Genomic DNA, 17123 nt, shown 5'->3' with positions numbered 1-17123 from the left:
ACCACAGAGATTAAACATATTTTGCATTTACCTTAAACATTATACATTTTCAATGAGATCAATTTTGTATGTTGAATTAACTCTTATTCTATTATGTTTTCTAAAAGTCTAATCCCTAAAAATGTCAACTTTTCCATTTTATACTATTATATCATTATAAAAGGCAAACATAAGATGAATTATGAATGTGCTATTTGTTTAGCTTCTTTTTGCCGGTGTAATTTTAGGGGAAATAAATCTTAATTACAACCCGTTCGTTGCAACGGTTACTTGCAACGGTTTTTTGAAAGCATAATCGAGTACACACAATATCGTTTGTTATGAATAGGTAACATATCTACATAAAAAATATACCAAGTTGTAGGTAAATATCATAGAAATACTTTCGATAATGATTCATAAAACATACATCGACATTAAGGGCATATACGAATTAATTATAAAAGTTCAATGACCTCTATCATGAATGACATAGTGTTAGATAAACGTTTAAGAGACTAAATATCAAGAGGTTTATGAAGAAAACATTCGAATCATATTATAGTCTTCATCTAATTTGATACTTTAAATATTATCGATAAGTTACATTATTACAACAAATATTTAAATTAGCCATAGTGTTTATATAAATGTTGTTTGTAGCCTTTTCTCTCTGATCATGTTCGGTTTCAAATCGATTTAAATTCAGTTGTGGACGCCACACACTACCCGTCATCAAGTCCCCGACTAAATACGTCAATTATAAAACCAAGGTACAAAATAAAAGACAATTTCAGGGTAACACCTGCCGTCTGGATTAATAATTATAGAAGAATGGGACTGAACCGTGTAATATGAGTTTTATATAAATGTTCTCAAAGTAATGATCAAAGAGAAGTTCTCGTTTGGACACACACTCCATTATATTGTATATTACAAGAGCATAAAGCCTAAGGTTTTGCGGATATCTACTGTCTCAACACGGCACTATAGAAAAAGTCTGTAAAAAAATAAAGTTGAGAATGGAAAGAGGGAATATGTCAAAGAGACAACTACCCGACCAAAGAGCAGAAAATAGACGATCTTCGACACAACGCCATTATCCCGCACCCGGAGGTTGGCTTCAGCTGGCCCCTACACAAAAATATGTTTTAAAAAGATATTTACTCTTGCAAGGTTGAGAGATGATTTGTGATATTTTGAAGAAATTAAGTTCATTTAAACTGATTTATAGGAAACAATTAATAGATTGTAAATTTGAAACTACTTAATTATATCCATTCCCCAGAAATTTAATGAACAATAAGATATAGAATTTTACATTGCTTACTTCATATGATTAATTATGATGATAAATTACAGGTTAAATGAAGCATGTATACTGAATCTTGACAGACACACACATCATGGGTCAACTTGTAAAACAAAAAACCTACTGATCATTTTTCAGACTTCATTTTAACAAATTTTCTGTTTATATACTACTAGAGGGACGACCCACATTTGCACAGATTTTAAAATGACGCGCATTACATTTGCACGGAAAAATATTATTACGCGTGAACTTAATAATAATTAACGTCACTATATCACTGAGTAAAATATAAAGAATTAAAAACCAATTGTTCAGAGAACAATTGAAGGTCTTTCCACCAAAAAGATCAATTTTGATATAGAACTGTGAAAATTCAGTTTGAAATATCATATCCAGCGTCAATTGATAGCTTGTTGCATTGTACACTGATTCCAAAAATATATGGTTTCTATACAGTTTTTTCTAAATAAGGGAGATAAATTGTTACTTCCGGTTTGAAATGTGTCACTTCCTGTTTTATTTGATAGTTTATTTGATACTGATTCCAAAAATATATTGTTCAATATACTTTTACATTAAATAAGTACAAACAAGAATGTGTCCATAGTACACGGATGCCCCACTCGCACTATAACTTTCCATGTTCAGTCGACCGTGAAATTGGGGTCAATACTTTAATTTGGAATTAAATTTAGAAAGATCATATCATAGGGAACATGTATACTTGGTAGTAAGTTTCAAGTTGATTGAACTTCAACTTCATCAAAAACTACCTTGACTAAAAACTTTAACCTGTGCAGGACGAACGGACGCACGGCCGGACGAACGGACGCACAGACCAGAAAACATAATGCCCCTTTACTAACGTAGGTGGGGCATAAAAATAGCTACTTCCGGTTTACACTAGGTCACTTCCCGTTGGCTTTTCTATGGTCAAGTGTCTTGCAACGTAATGCAAAAAGTCCCATGGCTTTATCATGTATACTTATGAGGTAAAAGCAAAGGTCAAAATCTAAAACGTCAATTTTACCTATGACCTTGAGTTCAATTTCAAGGTTATAACAAGGGCTTCAAATCAAAAGACCACGTGTCTTAATTATATATGGTTAATGAGTTATATCACTTTATGCCTAATTTTTAATATAAGAGGGGAGAAAACTCCAATTTAATGTTAGCGTACACTTTAAACCAAAATTCAATTTCCACAGAAAAATGAAAAGACCTAATAAAAGTAAATTAAATAAGAATATGATTTAGGAATATTTAGTCAATGTACTTTGTCTTTGTTTTAAAGTTGAATACAACAGATATCTTTGCTCATTGAACTGATTCTTTTTCAAATTAAGAAAATTTACACTTCTTTTCCTTTTTGTTAATTTATGTATAAATTACAATAAAGTTATTGAAGCCAATATTTCAAAAGTAAACAAAAGTCATATCAAAATTTAACATTATCGTACTATTAATGAAGTATCTTTGAAACATACTTTATTAGTATTATCATTTGAGTGTCCTTTATGTCTTTCAGCAAAATGTTACAGATTAGGACAGAACAATCATAATTACTTTTATATAAAAATAAAGATGTGCTATGATTGCCAATGTGACAACTCTTCATAAGGAGACCAAAAATAACACAGAAATAACAATTATAGGTCCACGTACGGCCTTCAACAATGAACAAAGCCCATACCGCATAGTAAGCTAGTAAAGGCCCCGAAGTGATAATGTAAAATAATTCAAACAACAAAACTAACGGCCTAATTTATGTACAAAAACTGAACGAAAACCAAATATGTAATTACAAACGACAACTACTGAATTACAGGCTCCTGACTTGGGACAGGCACATACATGTACATACAGAATATGACGAAGTTAAACATCTTAGCGCGATCCCAATTCAACCCTATCACTAACCTGGGACAGTGGTGAAACAATACAATATAAAATCAAACTATAAAAATCAGATGAATAAGGCTTAACTGATCAGAAGAATACAAATAGAAATACTACACAGAGTGGACGTGGCCGGGAACTTCTTTATCCCATCAAGAAAAAGTACAGATCTGAGAGTACTCGCTGTTATTGACGACTAATCCAAAGCCATTAACAAGTAATACAAAACAATCATGCATCTATTGTGTAAGCAAAACGTCTACAAATATATATTTCATTACATCATTTCATTCCATGCAGACTTTCAGGTCAGTAATTTTAATTTACATCTCATTCCTATGAAGTTTTTTTTTTCCAGATTGATTTAAAGGAAGGAAAACTTACACTGCATCTAACATGTCTAAAATAATTTGATTGCCAAACAACATAGAATGGGCTTGTTCAAATATTATAATTGAAAAGGGAACTATTGCGTAAAGGAGTATGTTTGGTAAGGGCCAAATATGGCCCCGATTATAAAGTTCAATGTTCAAGTATAAAAAATGTTTTATGTTGACTTAATTAAAAGACATTTGAGAAAGTTAAATAGAGCACTATTCCTGTCAAAGTTTTATTCTAAAGCGTTGATTTATAAATCCTAAACAGGTTAAAAAAAAAACAGATTTTGCTAAGACTTGACAAAATTGGTCAAATTTCAACTAAATTTAGGACCAGGGAATATGAAAAATCAAATATTGAAGTAAGACATGTAAAGTATCTTTACGAACATTATTTTAAACGATATGTTATTTACGTATGCGCTCTATGTTATGGCTAATAATCGATGGCAATTTACCCATTTTCATTGATTTTGTTTGTGGAAATTCAAATTATGTACTATTTGTGACGACATTATAAAAGAGCAGGAACATAAATTTTCAACAAAAAGGCTAATTTACTAAGGATTTTCTTATCCCAGGCATAGATAACCTTAGCCATATTTAGCACAACGTTTTGGAATTTTGGATCCTTAATGCTCTTCAACTTTGTACTAGTTTTGGCTGGCTAACTTTTTTGATATCAGCGTCACTGATTAGTCCTAATATGTAGAGGAAACGAGCGTCTTGTGAGTCAAATTATAAGCCTGGTCCCTTTGATAACTATTCACACCACTGGTTCGATGCCACTGCTCACGGACGTTTCACCCCGAGGGTATCACAAGCCCAGTAGTCAGCACTTCGGTGTTGATATAAATATCAATTATCTGTCATTTTTGTAAATTTACTGTTTGCAAGAGTATGAACTTTTCAAAATACTAAATATTTTCTTATCCCAGGCATAGATAACCTTAGCTGTATTTGGCACAACTTTTTTGAAATTTGGATCCTCAATGCTATTCAACTTTTTACTTTTTTTGGCTGCCTGACTATTTTGATCAGTGCGTCACTGAAGAGTCTTAGGTAGACGAAACGCGCGTCTGACGTATTAAATTATAAGCCTAGCACCTTTAATATCTATTTCTATCTATTCACTGTATTCGTTGTGATTCATTGTGATATTGGTCAATAAATCCTTATTTGGAATTTAAGCTAAAAAAGGGAGCCATTTTATGGCCTTACCGAACCTACATTGTCATCATTTGTCCAACCAACAGATGGTATCCTGAAGTTTTCAATTTAAACTGCTTCCAAGTACAAATATTTTAACATTTGAATAAGTTATAGATCATTTTTTTTATAATGAAGTGGTAAAGGTGTCAGATTGTTTGTTGGTGAATCTTTACCATATGATATAAAATGTAATTTTCCAGAAATTCTGCATGGTAACTTGATTAAAAAAACAAATGATATGGGGTATTTATCCAAAGCACAAAATCAATAGATGCACAGCAACAACAAAAAACACAAAAAAAAAACCCCAAAAAAAGAAGCAAAGGCACAGCGCTTTAATTATCGTTCTAAATCTCGAAATCCCATTGAGGTCTTTAATACGGAGTTACAAAAACTCTCACCTCACTGCAAGTTATAGACGGCTCCTATTAACAGGGTAAGCGAAATACTCTAAAAAAATGATTTTTATATGCTTTGTCCGATATAACAACACATAATCGGGCCCTGCTAAAAAAGAACATACTGGAAAGTAGTGCATTTTTCAACCACCATAGTTAGTATGCATAGTTTTACAGTAGAAATTGTTTGGACTAAATAAATATCAATTTCAACTCAATTTGTACACCAAACAAAAACTATTATTTCAGAAATTAGTGTTTTTTAAAAATAGCATGTGAAACAATATTTTAAAAACTATTAGCATTTTCATCATATTCCCTTTTATTTGATTTATTTATAACTGCCATTCAGTGAAAAGAACTTTTGTGTTGCTGTTTCAAGTTGTAAACAATACCCTGTACCTCCCTCTTACTTTGGTTGCTTTCTCGAAAATCAAATGCTGGCCGAATAAATTGTAAGAATAAACAGAAAGAGTAGATCAAGTTAACTGTTTAGAGAAGAATGTTCGACCAAGGTTATGGCCGACAACACGTGTTGCTATCAAATTTTTATTCATGTGTTAGATTTACTACACGTGATTGGTCAATTTACTGAAGATTGATAGGAGAGTGAAAAGGTGTACCATACCTCATCTCCTTGTTGTTATATACTCTAGCTTAGCGTTTCCTAAGCCTTTGGACATTCGAAATGGTGTATCACAAACGAAACAAATTATTCCATTCATTCGAAAGATGGAAAAAAACAGCAATACTCGTATTGGGCAAGTGAATGAACACATTAGACGGACAATGGAATGTATTATCATGATTACTACGAAAATAAAATGAATTGAATACATGTCTGTGTACAAAAGGGTTGAACTGAAACACTGGAAGGGATTATGTTTTCTGCATGCGAGGAACTAAAAAAAAAGATAAATACTTGTGAGAAATGTCATAGTTTATAAGGAACAGTATAAATGTACTGTCTTCATTTTAATTGGATGTAAATTTGTCTTTATGATTTCATACTAAGATGAACCTATCGAATTCATAGAGCTTTTAATAAAAAATTTGAGTCTGTGTTGTTTAGTGCAATAGATACACAATTGATTATCGAATTAGATTGAATCATTTAAAGAAAAATCCACTTTTTCTTTTAATGTCTCTTCTGGGTAGTTATTTGTACTTAGCAAATTTTTTGTTGCTGATTTGCCGTGGTGAAAATGTAAAGTCACAATGTTACCGTCGAAGTATTTAAAACATAATTCATTAGCGATTCAGTCTGGTAGAAAATAGACTCATTATAGATACCAGGATTAAATTTTGTATTTACGCCAGACGCGCGTTTCGTCTACAAAAGACTCATCAGTGACGCTCGAATCCAAAAAAGTTAAAAAGGCCAAATAAAGTACAAAGTCGAAGAAATATAGATAAATACGTATCCAATGGTGGCAACGCAGATATATTCCCTTCGAGCGTGTTATCATATTTTTGACAAACTGAGCGGGTATCTTTTATTTCTTTAAGAACTCAGTAGGCATATAAATATGTTAATTTCGCGTTTGAGTTCCTATAAATTTAATACATAATAAAGATCAATAAACAGATCCCATGATGCACTAATCTCGTCTAAATGAATAAATCACGTATTTAAATGACAACGATCGTTTTATAGCGTGTTGATCTTATAAAGTTTGTATGATCGAGTATGTCACTGCCTTTCTCTAAGCTTGACCGCAGTTAGATATAAGGAATGAAACGTTTATAAATCTAACAACTAATAGCTACATATACACATGAATACATAGATGATACCAATTTTCTTACTCTTGGTACCAGTCTTATTTAATTTACTTTTCCTTCATTTTTCCCTATACATATAAACAAACTTACTTCAAACCAGGTCGTACGTAGTTCCTCAAGAGTATGTGAGGCACCGTGTTCAGAGCAGCTTATTTTCTTCTGGATACCATAGCAAGCAATTTGTTCAGCCTCTTTGTCATACATTCCTTTTGGACATTTTAAATGAGACGTATATTCAATATTCATCTTATATTTTTTTTGAATTAAATCTACATTGTCTTCTAGGTCTTGCCTGATATAACTATAGTTACCACTGCATATCTGCTGCTCTTTATTGTGAAATTCCCACACTTGCATTGCGACACAATTTTTCGATAAACAAACTATAAGCTTTTGACAATCATTTTTGTCCAAAGTGAAAATACCAATTCCTCTATAAAATGAAGGTTTGTCATCTTTAGTGTGGGACACGACATATTTTTTTATGAAAGTCATTAGAATATGATTAAAAAATGCTGGCGGTAAGAATTTAAAGACGAGTCGAAACCATGGACTTCTAGTACAAGTACTACTGTTTATGTTAAATTTGCTAATGATGTCATTATAGCCTGACGCCTTTATCATGCAAGGCATATAGTAGTTTTCCTGACCTTCTTTATTTGTATGTTTTACTATAATATTAAATGTCTCCATTACTTGTAGAGCAAATTTTCTTTGTTCAGGTGAATGTAGCCTTACTTCTTTTTCGAACAATTTTGTGATCAAACTATCGGATAAAATACCCGTTGACTCTAATTGTGACCATTCCTTCATATCAACAAAATCTGACTGAAATTCAGTCGCTGATACGAAACACTTAAAAACGGTCACTAGCCACTTAGGCTCTAATATAATGTAACGTTTAATTTTTTCAAAAAATATCAAATTACCGATTTCATGCTCATACTTAAGAAAGGAGTCTAATTCAGAATCAGTTTTGCTGTTTGCAGACAGTTTTGAGTCAGTTTTGCTGAATGGAAACGAACAATTCTCAGCCAATTTCTGGGCTTCCTCATACGAAATGATATATTTTTCCTTAGCAATTTGGTTTTCGATTTCTCTCTCTAGAACTATCCATCGAGTTGGTAGATTGTCTTCCCATTTCGGTATATTCATTGCCACTTCCAAAATTTTTTCTCGTAGTTTTTTCAATTTTGAATCGTGATTCCAGGCTTCTTTATTTGATAAGAAATATGGGGATCCTCGGATATGGTTAAAATTTGTATTGTGTTGTAATAACTTAATGATACTTTTCATTTTTTCTGATTTCTGCTCTTCATTCTATAAAAAAAAAATGGATCAATATTAGATAAGGTCGACTGATTTTTTGGAAGACTCATTAAACGTTTGTTTAGTTATATATGAGAAAAAGAAACATCTACATGTATTTTTTACTACGGCCAACAAAGTATTTGTTTTTTAAATTTGCATACAGTTTGGCGCAGATCAAAACTTGCATTAAGTAACCACACGTTGACGCTGCGTGCACACATTTCATTTGTTAACTCCAATTGTTCGTGTTTACTACAATTGAGTTAATGCTGTCAAAATGGAGATTTTTAAAGTCATCTCGAGTAATTCGCGTCTATTTTAAGTCCGTTTAGTTAGTTGTAACCGGGAGAGTTTACTACAGATTCCGTGTCTTTACATGTACCTGTACATGTACTAAGAAAACACGCTTTTTCTATTCCAAATAATAATGTGAATAATTTCTGGAAATCATAAATATACTTTTTCTGGCTTATATTGCAAATGATTAATTAAAAAATATTTTCAGAAGTAAATACTGTAAAACTTCATAAAAAAGAAAGTTTTATGTGTTAACAACGTTATTTATTGCGGTACTTAGGCAATATTTGAAAAAAAAACTTGGACGACAAAAAAACAGACAACATAAAATAAAATAAAAATATTTGCGTTATTTGATCGTGGTTTCTAAATTTGAAAATGATTAAATTGATCGACATTAAAATAAACGATGTATAATGGCAATTTTATTAAACTTTTCTTCCCTGTAGCCATAAGGAATTGTTTTATTATAAACAAAATCGTGAAAATAATTTCTTCCCAGTTATTTAAAAAATACTATCTAAAGGTATAAAAAGAAATATATTCCTGAACGTACAATGGTACAAACTTTAATTATTTAAAAAGAAATAATTGAAAAGTTTATTTATATCATTGTATCCATAATTAACCATAGACTTAAAAAAGAATGCATTATGTACCAAAATAACACAATTTAAATGCTGTCTCAAAATATGTTCACAAAAGTTAGAATACGAAAACTTTTAACTTATTTTTCAACTTAAATTGATTTAGTTTAATGTTTAAAAATCTTTAAAAAATGTATCCTGAGATAAAACAAATACTGAAATATGGGTCAAGTACAAGAATATTAATAAAAACAAGAAATATTGTAACTGTTGCTATCGATAGAGAGCTCTTAATTTGTGTACAACTATTTATCCTGGCATTTGGGACAACAAGAACAGAATTTTAATGTAATTGTTTAAGAAATGTGGAAAATATGGCACCTGTGTTTATTCGACTTAAGATTTTTCAATTTTAAACATATTTCCTTACTTGTATATGTCTTACAATCCATTATGATGCTTATTATATTTCAAATGTGAAATTAATCCTCTGAGAAATAAAAAAAAAATGTTTATAAGCACTTTCATCTGGTTCTGTCATTGTTTATATTTGTCCGGTCATTATCGTTAATAATTAGATGACGTCTTCCAAAGCTTTGGAAATATTGTTTTCGTTTTTCGTCTTATATTTAAAAATATCAAAATGATAAAATCTTGTTATACTTCAAATTAAAGATAAATCTTAAGATAGAAAACAAGAGGCTCTCAAGAGCCTGAATCGCTCACCTGTCATTTTTTGCTTAACTCTTTCATCATTGATTGTTTTTGCTTTTCAATATATATTAATAAGTGGCTTACAAATGCCATTTAAATGTTCATTGCATCTGTCATAATTTCTTCAAAATCTAATAAATGCATTTAATCCATATGTTCCATTGAAGTCATACTGCCTATTTCCTTGCGATCAAGTACATATAATACAAAATTTATACTAGATTCAGTTGAGATTTTTTACAGATAAAAAACATAAACAACTTGTGAAATTGTCCTTAAAGGGCAATAACTCCTTAAATTTCAAATGACAACTTTGGTAATTTAACCCTTTTTTGTAGATCTTATTGTGCTGAACCTTTTTGCTGTTTACAGTGTATCTTTATCATTAATGATATTCAAGATAATATTTAGATACCCTAAGGGACATTAAGTTAACGTTTGAAGGTGTTTGGCACATTAGTTTAAAGGGAGAAGATTTTTTAATGTTTACAAACTTGATGAACAAATTGTATAAAATTGTCTTTAAAGACAAATCACTCCTTAAGGGTTCATTTTACAATTTTGTCGTATCCACTTTTGTGTAGATCTTACATTGCTGACCATTATAATTGCTGTTTACAGTTTATATCTATCTATAATGGTATTCAAGATAATAACAAACAAGTGACTCTCAAGAGCCTGAATCGCTCAACTGTTATTTTTTTTGTTTAAATCTTTCATCAATGATTATTTTTGCTTTTCAATACTGGAATATAGTAATGAGTGGCTTTAAAATGCCATTTTAGGATCGGTACTAAGTTTCAAAATAATTAGCTTTCCATAACACTAGTATATATTGATAGGGGATTAATTCAGGAATCAAAAAAGCAACAACAAAAAAAAGAGGTCAATGCGCTTGTTTTTAAGATATTAGGCATTGAGATTTTGTCAGGAAAATGTTCTCTCTTGATTTTCATAGCTTTATCATTGACAAGTTAATGCTCTCAACAACTATTAAAAAAAGATAAGAATTTATAAGACTTTTACAAAGGGCTTATAATTATAGATGTAAAAGCTCTATTAAAAGAAAAATGGGGATCAATAGGCAAAGTTTATACTAGATTCATTTGGGAAGATGTTTTAAAGTTAAAAAATAATAACAATTTGTGTCAAATTGTCCTTAAAGGGCAATAACTCCTGAAAGGAATAGGTTTGGCAAGGCCCTAAAACGTCCCCCGTTTTTAGCTTATATTTCAAATAAGGATTTATTGACCATAAATCATAGCTAATACGTCGACTAGATAGAAAATAGACGTCACAAATAGTTCGCATTGTGATTTTCCCCGCAAAATCCAACGAAAAAGGGTAAACCTCGACAGATAACATAGAGCGGATACGTCAACAAATATCTTTTAAAACAATGTTTGTAATGACATTTTACATGTCTAGTTTAAATACTAGGTTTGTCGACGCCTGCGCTCTATGTTTCCTAGTCATTTTTGCTCTAAAAGCTTTAGCTTTTGAGATATAAGCAAAAAACTGCGTTTGACCCCTATGTTATATTGTTAACCATAGCGGCCATGTTTGTTGATGGATCAAAAATTCGGACACAATTAACAAACCAGAATATCTTTTAGGAACATTCGTTTAAAGTTAAAAAGAATTTGGCACAATAGTTTCAGGGGAGAAGATTTTTAAATGTTTAAATATTTGATGAACAAATTGTGTAACATTGTCTTTAAACGACAATAAATCCTTAAGGGGTCAATTGACAATTTTGGTCAAAGTTACTTTTTTGTAGATCTTACTTTGCTGAACATCATTGCTGTATACAGCTTATATCTATCTTTAATAATATTCAAGATAATAACAAAAAACTTCAAAATTTCCTAAAAACTACCAATTTAGTGGCAGCAACACAACTATGGGTTGTTCAATTCGTCTGAAAATTTCAGGGCAGATAGATCTTCACCAATTGAAAAGTTTTATTCAATGTCAGATTTGCTCTTAAAGCTTTAGATTTTGTTATATAAGCCAAAATCTGCATTTGACTTCTATGTTCTATTTTCAGCCATGATTGCCATGTTTGTCGATAGATCAAAACTTCGGATACAAATTATAAATTGAATACCCAATGGAACATTAAGCTAAAGTTTGAATGTATTTGGCCACCCTATTTGCAGGGTCACCGCATTAAACATATTTAGTTTAGATAATTTTTTAAAATGCGTGTACTTTATTTAAGAATTGAATGTTTCTTTTCATAAATTCATTGGGGTGTAAAAGCGTTGACCGAAGTACATTTTGGCGGAAGCGCTTCATTTTAAAAGTGTGCGCTCGGTCAACGCTTTTACAACCTTCAATACTTATAATTACATTTATTTAGCTACGATCATGAAAACACGATTTTTATCAAGTTTGTATTCAATTTACCTGTGCACTTTATTGTGGGACCTCGTGTCATCATAAATGATAAATTTTATTGTGTAATGAAATTGCTTAAGGAATAACGCGATATTGCAGAGTAGCCAATCAGAATCACGTATTATAAGGAAACATACATCTAATGTAATTATAAAAAAACTTCTAACCAGAAAAAAATCAGAAGTCAAAGCCCGTTTATCAAGAAAATACAAAAAAGGTGATGCCCTTTTTTCGCCTTAACGCAGAGTTAAACGTGAGAGAAAACGCCCGTTTACTCTTTGTTTTTACTGAAATTTTGAAGTTAACGCAGATCTAGAGTTAACGCGGCGTTAACATGGAGTTCACGCAAGTAAATGATACGTTTAAATTTTCTGCACGTCTACATAATAAAGCTTGTACCAACTGTATGTACATGTATGACAGATATTTTTATCTTAAAGTACAACTTTGTACGGATCCATGAAAAACAATATATATCAATTTTAAACATATTTTGTTTATGTATATATTCAATTAATTTGCACATTAATACCAGCCATTTTTTTTTATGCTTATGATACACTTTTGACTGTCCCTTTGGTATCTTTTGCACCTCTTGTTTATGTACGAAATATCATAAAGATAGATTTCAAAATCATAATAATCCTTGTGATAACTGAGGTCTTCATTTCTGGGATAGTTTCAGTATATCAATTGTGTTCAGTAGTTTGAAAATAAGTTGAAAAAAGAGGGACAAAAGATACCAGAGGGACAGTCAAACTCATAGATTGAAAATAAAACTGACAACGCCATGGCTAAAAATGGAGAAAAAAAGAGAAAAGTATCTTAATAATAATGGGTTTGATAATGTAAGAGACACACACAGTAAAGCAAGAGGAAAAGAGTTGATGTGTTTGTATCAACAAATTTATTATGTTTGTAATAGAAGATACAATATTTTATGAACTGAATTGATTATATTATAGCCGGGTAAAATGGCGTTCCGGCTAAATGGAAATCAAGAAGGAATATTTCGCTCCTAAAACTGTTATTTTACCAGTCAGGCAATACCGAACAACAAGCTCTAAACTAAATGTAATAAAACATACAAACAATAACAACATATATAAGCACAAGCGATTAAAGGATTAATCAGATTAACAGATGCCAAATAGAAATAACAATAGATTAATAGAGTAATTAGTGTCCGACGAGTATTTGTAAATTAAAGTCCAAACTGTCACATAGAATAAATATTTAAATGAATAGAGTAAATGCATTTAAGACCTTGGTCCAAGATTATGACATATAATCCGTGTAAAACACTTATGCCTAAATTTACGACAAAGTCTAGAATAGTAAAATAAATGCAAAACCTAAATATACATTAAAACAATTGAATGACTAAAATGATGTTCAAAAACCAATTTCATTGCACTGTCCAAAATGTCCAGTCATATATTCCCGCGGCCCCTGAAGACACGTCCGGGGTCTTACTATTCATTTGAAATTGCCGAAAGTTTTTTCTATGGTTGTGATGTCCTCTGTATCGATAGTTGAATGATTATCTTCTCTTGTATTTTGCTGAATATTGTCCAGTTCGTCTTCTAGTGTTGTGATACGATTCCGAATATGTTCTTTGTCGCGCTGTAATTGGTATTGCTGGTCGATAGTCGACAGAATTTTAATGTAATTGTTTAAGAAATGTGGAAAATATGGCACCTGTGTTTATTCGACTTAAGATTTTTCAATTTTAAACATATTTCCTTACTTGTATATGTCTTACAATCCATTATGATGCTTATTATATTTCAAATGTGAAATTAATCCTCTGAGAAATAAAAAAAAAATGTTTATAAGAACTTTCATCTGGTTCTGTCATTGTTTATATTTGTCCGGTCATTATCGTTAATAATTAGATGACGTCTTCCAAAGCTTTGGAAATATTGTTTTCGTTTTTCGTCTTATATTTAAAAATATCAAAATGATAAAATCTTGTTATACTTCAAATTAAAGATAAATCTTAAGATAGAAAACAAGAGGCTCTCAAGAGCCTGAATCGCTCACCTGTCATTTTTTGCTTAACTCTTTCATCATTGATTGTTTTTGCTTTTCAATATATATTAATAAGTGGCTTACAAATGCCATTTAAATGTTCATTGCATCTGTCATAATTTCTTCAAAATCTAATAAATGCATTTAATCCATATGTTCCATTGAAGTCATACTGCCTATTTCCTTGCGATCAAGTACATATAATACAAAATTTATACTAGATTCAGTTGAGATTTTTTACAGATAAAAAACATAAACAACTTGTGAAATTGTCCTTAAAGGGCAATAACTCCTTAAATTTCAAATGACAACTTTGGTAATTTAACCCTTTTTTGTAGATCTTATTGTGCTGAACCTTTTTGCTGTTTACAGTGTATCTTTATCATTAATGATATTCAAGATAATATTTAGATACCCTAAGGGACATTAAGTTAACGTTTGAAGGTGTTTGGCACATTAGTTTAAAGGGAGAAGATTTTTTAATGTTTACAAACTTGATGAACAAATTGTATAAAATTGTCTTTAAAGACAAATCACTCCTTAAGGGTTCATTTTACAATTTTGTCGTATCCACTTTTGTGTAGATCTTACATTGCTGACCATTATAATTGCTGTTTACAGTTTATATCTATCTATAATGGTATTCAAGATAATAACAAACAAGTGACTCTCAAGAGCCTGAATCGCTCAACTGTTATTTTTTTTTGTTTAAATCTTTCATCAATGATTATTTTTGCTTTTCAATACTGGAATATAGTAATGAGTGGCTTTAAAATGCCATTTTAGGATCGGTACTAAGTTTCAAAATAATTAGCTTTCCATAACACTAGTATATATTGATAGGGGATTAATTCAGGAATCAAAAAAGCAACAACAAAAAAAAGAGGTCAATGCGCTTGTTTTTAAGATATTAGGCATTGAGATTTTGTCAGGAAAATGTTCTCTCTTGATTTTCATAGCTTTATCATTGACAAGTTAATGCTCTCAACAACTATTAAAAAAAGATAAGAATTTATAAGACTTTTACAAAGGGCTTATAATTATAGATGTAAAAGCTCTATTAAAAGAAAAATGGGGATCAATAGGCAAAGTTTATACTAGATTCATTTGGGAAGATGTTTTAAAGTTAAAAAATAATAACAATTTGTGTCAAATTGTCCTTAAAGGGCAATAACTCCTGAAAGGAATAGGTTTGGCAAGGCCCTAAAACGTCCCCCGTTTTTAGCTCATATTTCAAATAAGGATTTATTGACCATAAATCATAGCTAATACGTCGACTAGATAGAAAATAGACGTCACAAATAGTTCGCATTGTGATTTTCCCCGCAAAATCCAACGAAAAAGGGTAAACCTCGACAGATAACATAGAGCGGATACGTCAACAAATATCTTTTAAAACAATGTTTGTAATGACATTTTACATGTCTAGTTTAAATACTAGGTTTGTCGACGCCTGCGCTCTATGTTTCCTAGTCATTTTTGCTCTAAAAGCTTTAGCTTTTGAGATATAAGCAAAAAACTGCGTTTGACCCCTATGTTATATTGTTAACCATAGCGGCCATGTTTGTTGATGGATCAAAAATTCGGACACAATTAACAAACCAGAATATCTTTTAGGAACATTCGTTTAAAGTTAAAAAGAATTTGGCACAATAGTTTCAGGGGAGAAGATTTTTAAATGTTTAAATATTTGATGAACAAATTGTGTAACATTGTCTTTAAACGACAATAAATCCTTAAGGGGTCAATTGACAATTTTGGTCAAAGTTACTTTTTTGTAGATCTTACTTTGTTGAACATCATTGCTGTATACAGCTTATATCTATCTTTAATAATATTCAAGATAATAACAAAAAACTTCAAAATTTCCTAAAAACTACCAATTTAGTGGCAGCAACACAACTATGGGTTGTTCAATTCGTCTGAAAATTTCAGGGCAGATAGATCTTCACCAATTGAAAAGTTTTATTCAATGTCAGATTTGCTCTTAAAGCTTTAGATTTTGTTATATAAGCCAAAATCTGCATTTGACTTCTATGTTCTATTTTCAGCCATGATTGCCATGTTTGTCGATAGATCAAAACTTCGGATACAAATTATAAATTGAATACCCAATGGAACATTAAGCTAAAGTTTGAATGTATTTGGCCACCCTATTTGCAGGGTCACCGCATTAAACATATTTAGTTTAGATAATTTTTTAAAATGCGTGTACTTTATTTAAGAATTGAATGTTTCTTTTCATAAATTCATTGGGGTGTAAAAGCGTTGACCGAAGTACATTTTGGCGGAAGCGCTTCATTTTAAAAGTGTGCGCTCGGTCAACGCTTTTACAACCTTCAATACTTATAATTACATTTATTTAGCTACGATCATGAAAACACGATTTTTATCAAGTTTGTATTCAATTTACCTGTGCACTTTATTGTGGGACCTCGTGTCATCATAAATGATAAATTTTATTGTGTAATGAAATTGCTTAAGGAATAACGCGATATTGCAGAGTAGCCAATCAGAATCACGTATTATAAGGAAACATACATCTAATGTAATTATAAAAAAACTTCTAACCAGAAAAAAATCAGAAGTCAAAGCCCGTTTATCAAGAAAATACAAAAAAGGTGATGCCCTTTTTTCGCCTTAACGCAGAGTTAAACGTGAGAGAAAACGCCCGTTTACTCTTTGTTTTTACTGAAATTTTGAAGTTAACGCAGATTTAGAGTTAACGCGGCGTTAACATGGAGTTCACGCAAGTAAATGATACGTTTAAATTTTCTGCACGTCTACATAATAAAGCTTATACCAACTGTAT

The 17123-nt window shown here is 31.0% G+C and overlaps 1 protein-coding gene across 1 annotated transcript in view; it reads right to left on the bottom strand.

Moving 5' to 3' along the window:
* The window catches only part of LOC143063799 (uncharacterized), a 154829-nt gene that overhangs the window by 60059 nt on the left and 77647 nt on the right, over positions 1 to 17123 (bottom strand). The window contains exon 16 of the mRNA XM_076236181.1: positions 7056 to 8285. Within this exon, the coding sequence (XP_076092296.1) occupies positions 7056 to 8285 (1230 nt within the window). The remainder of the gene's footprint in view (positions 1 to 7055; positions 8286 to 17123) is intronic.

This window comes from Mytilus galloprovincialis, chromosome 2 (assembly GCF_965363235.1).
Source record: "Mytilus galloprovincialis chromosome 2, xbMytGall1.hap1.1, whole genome shotgun sequence".
NCBI lineage: Eukaryota > Metazoa > Mollusca > Bivalvia > Mytilida > Mytilidae > Mytilus > Mytilus galloprovincialis.
The sequence above is the reverse complement of the archived record's forward strand: the minus strand, read 5'-3'. Positions and strand labels throughout refer to the sequence as shown.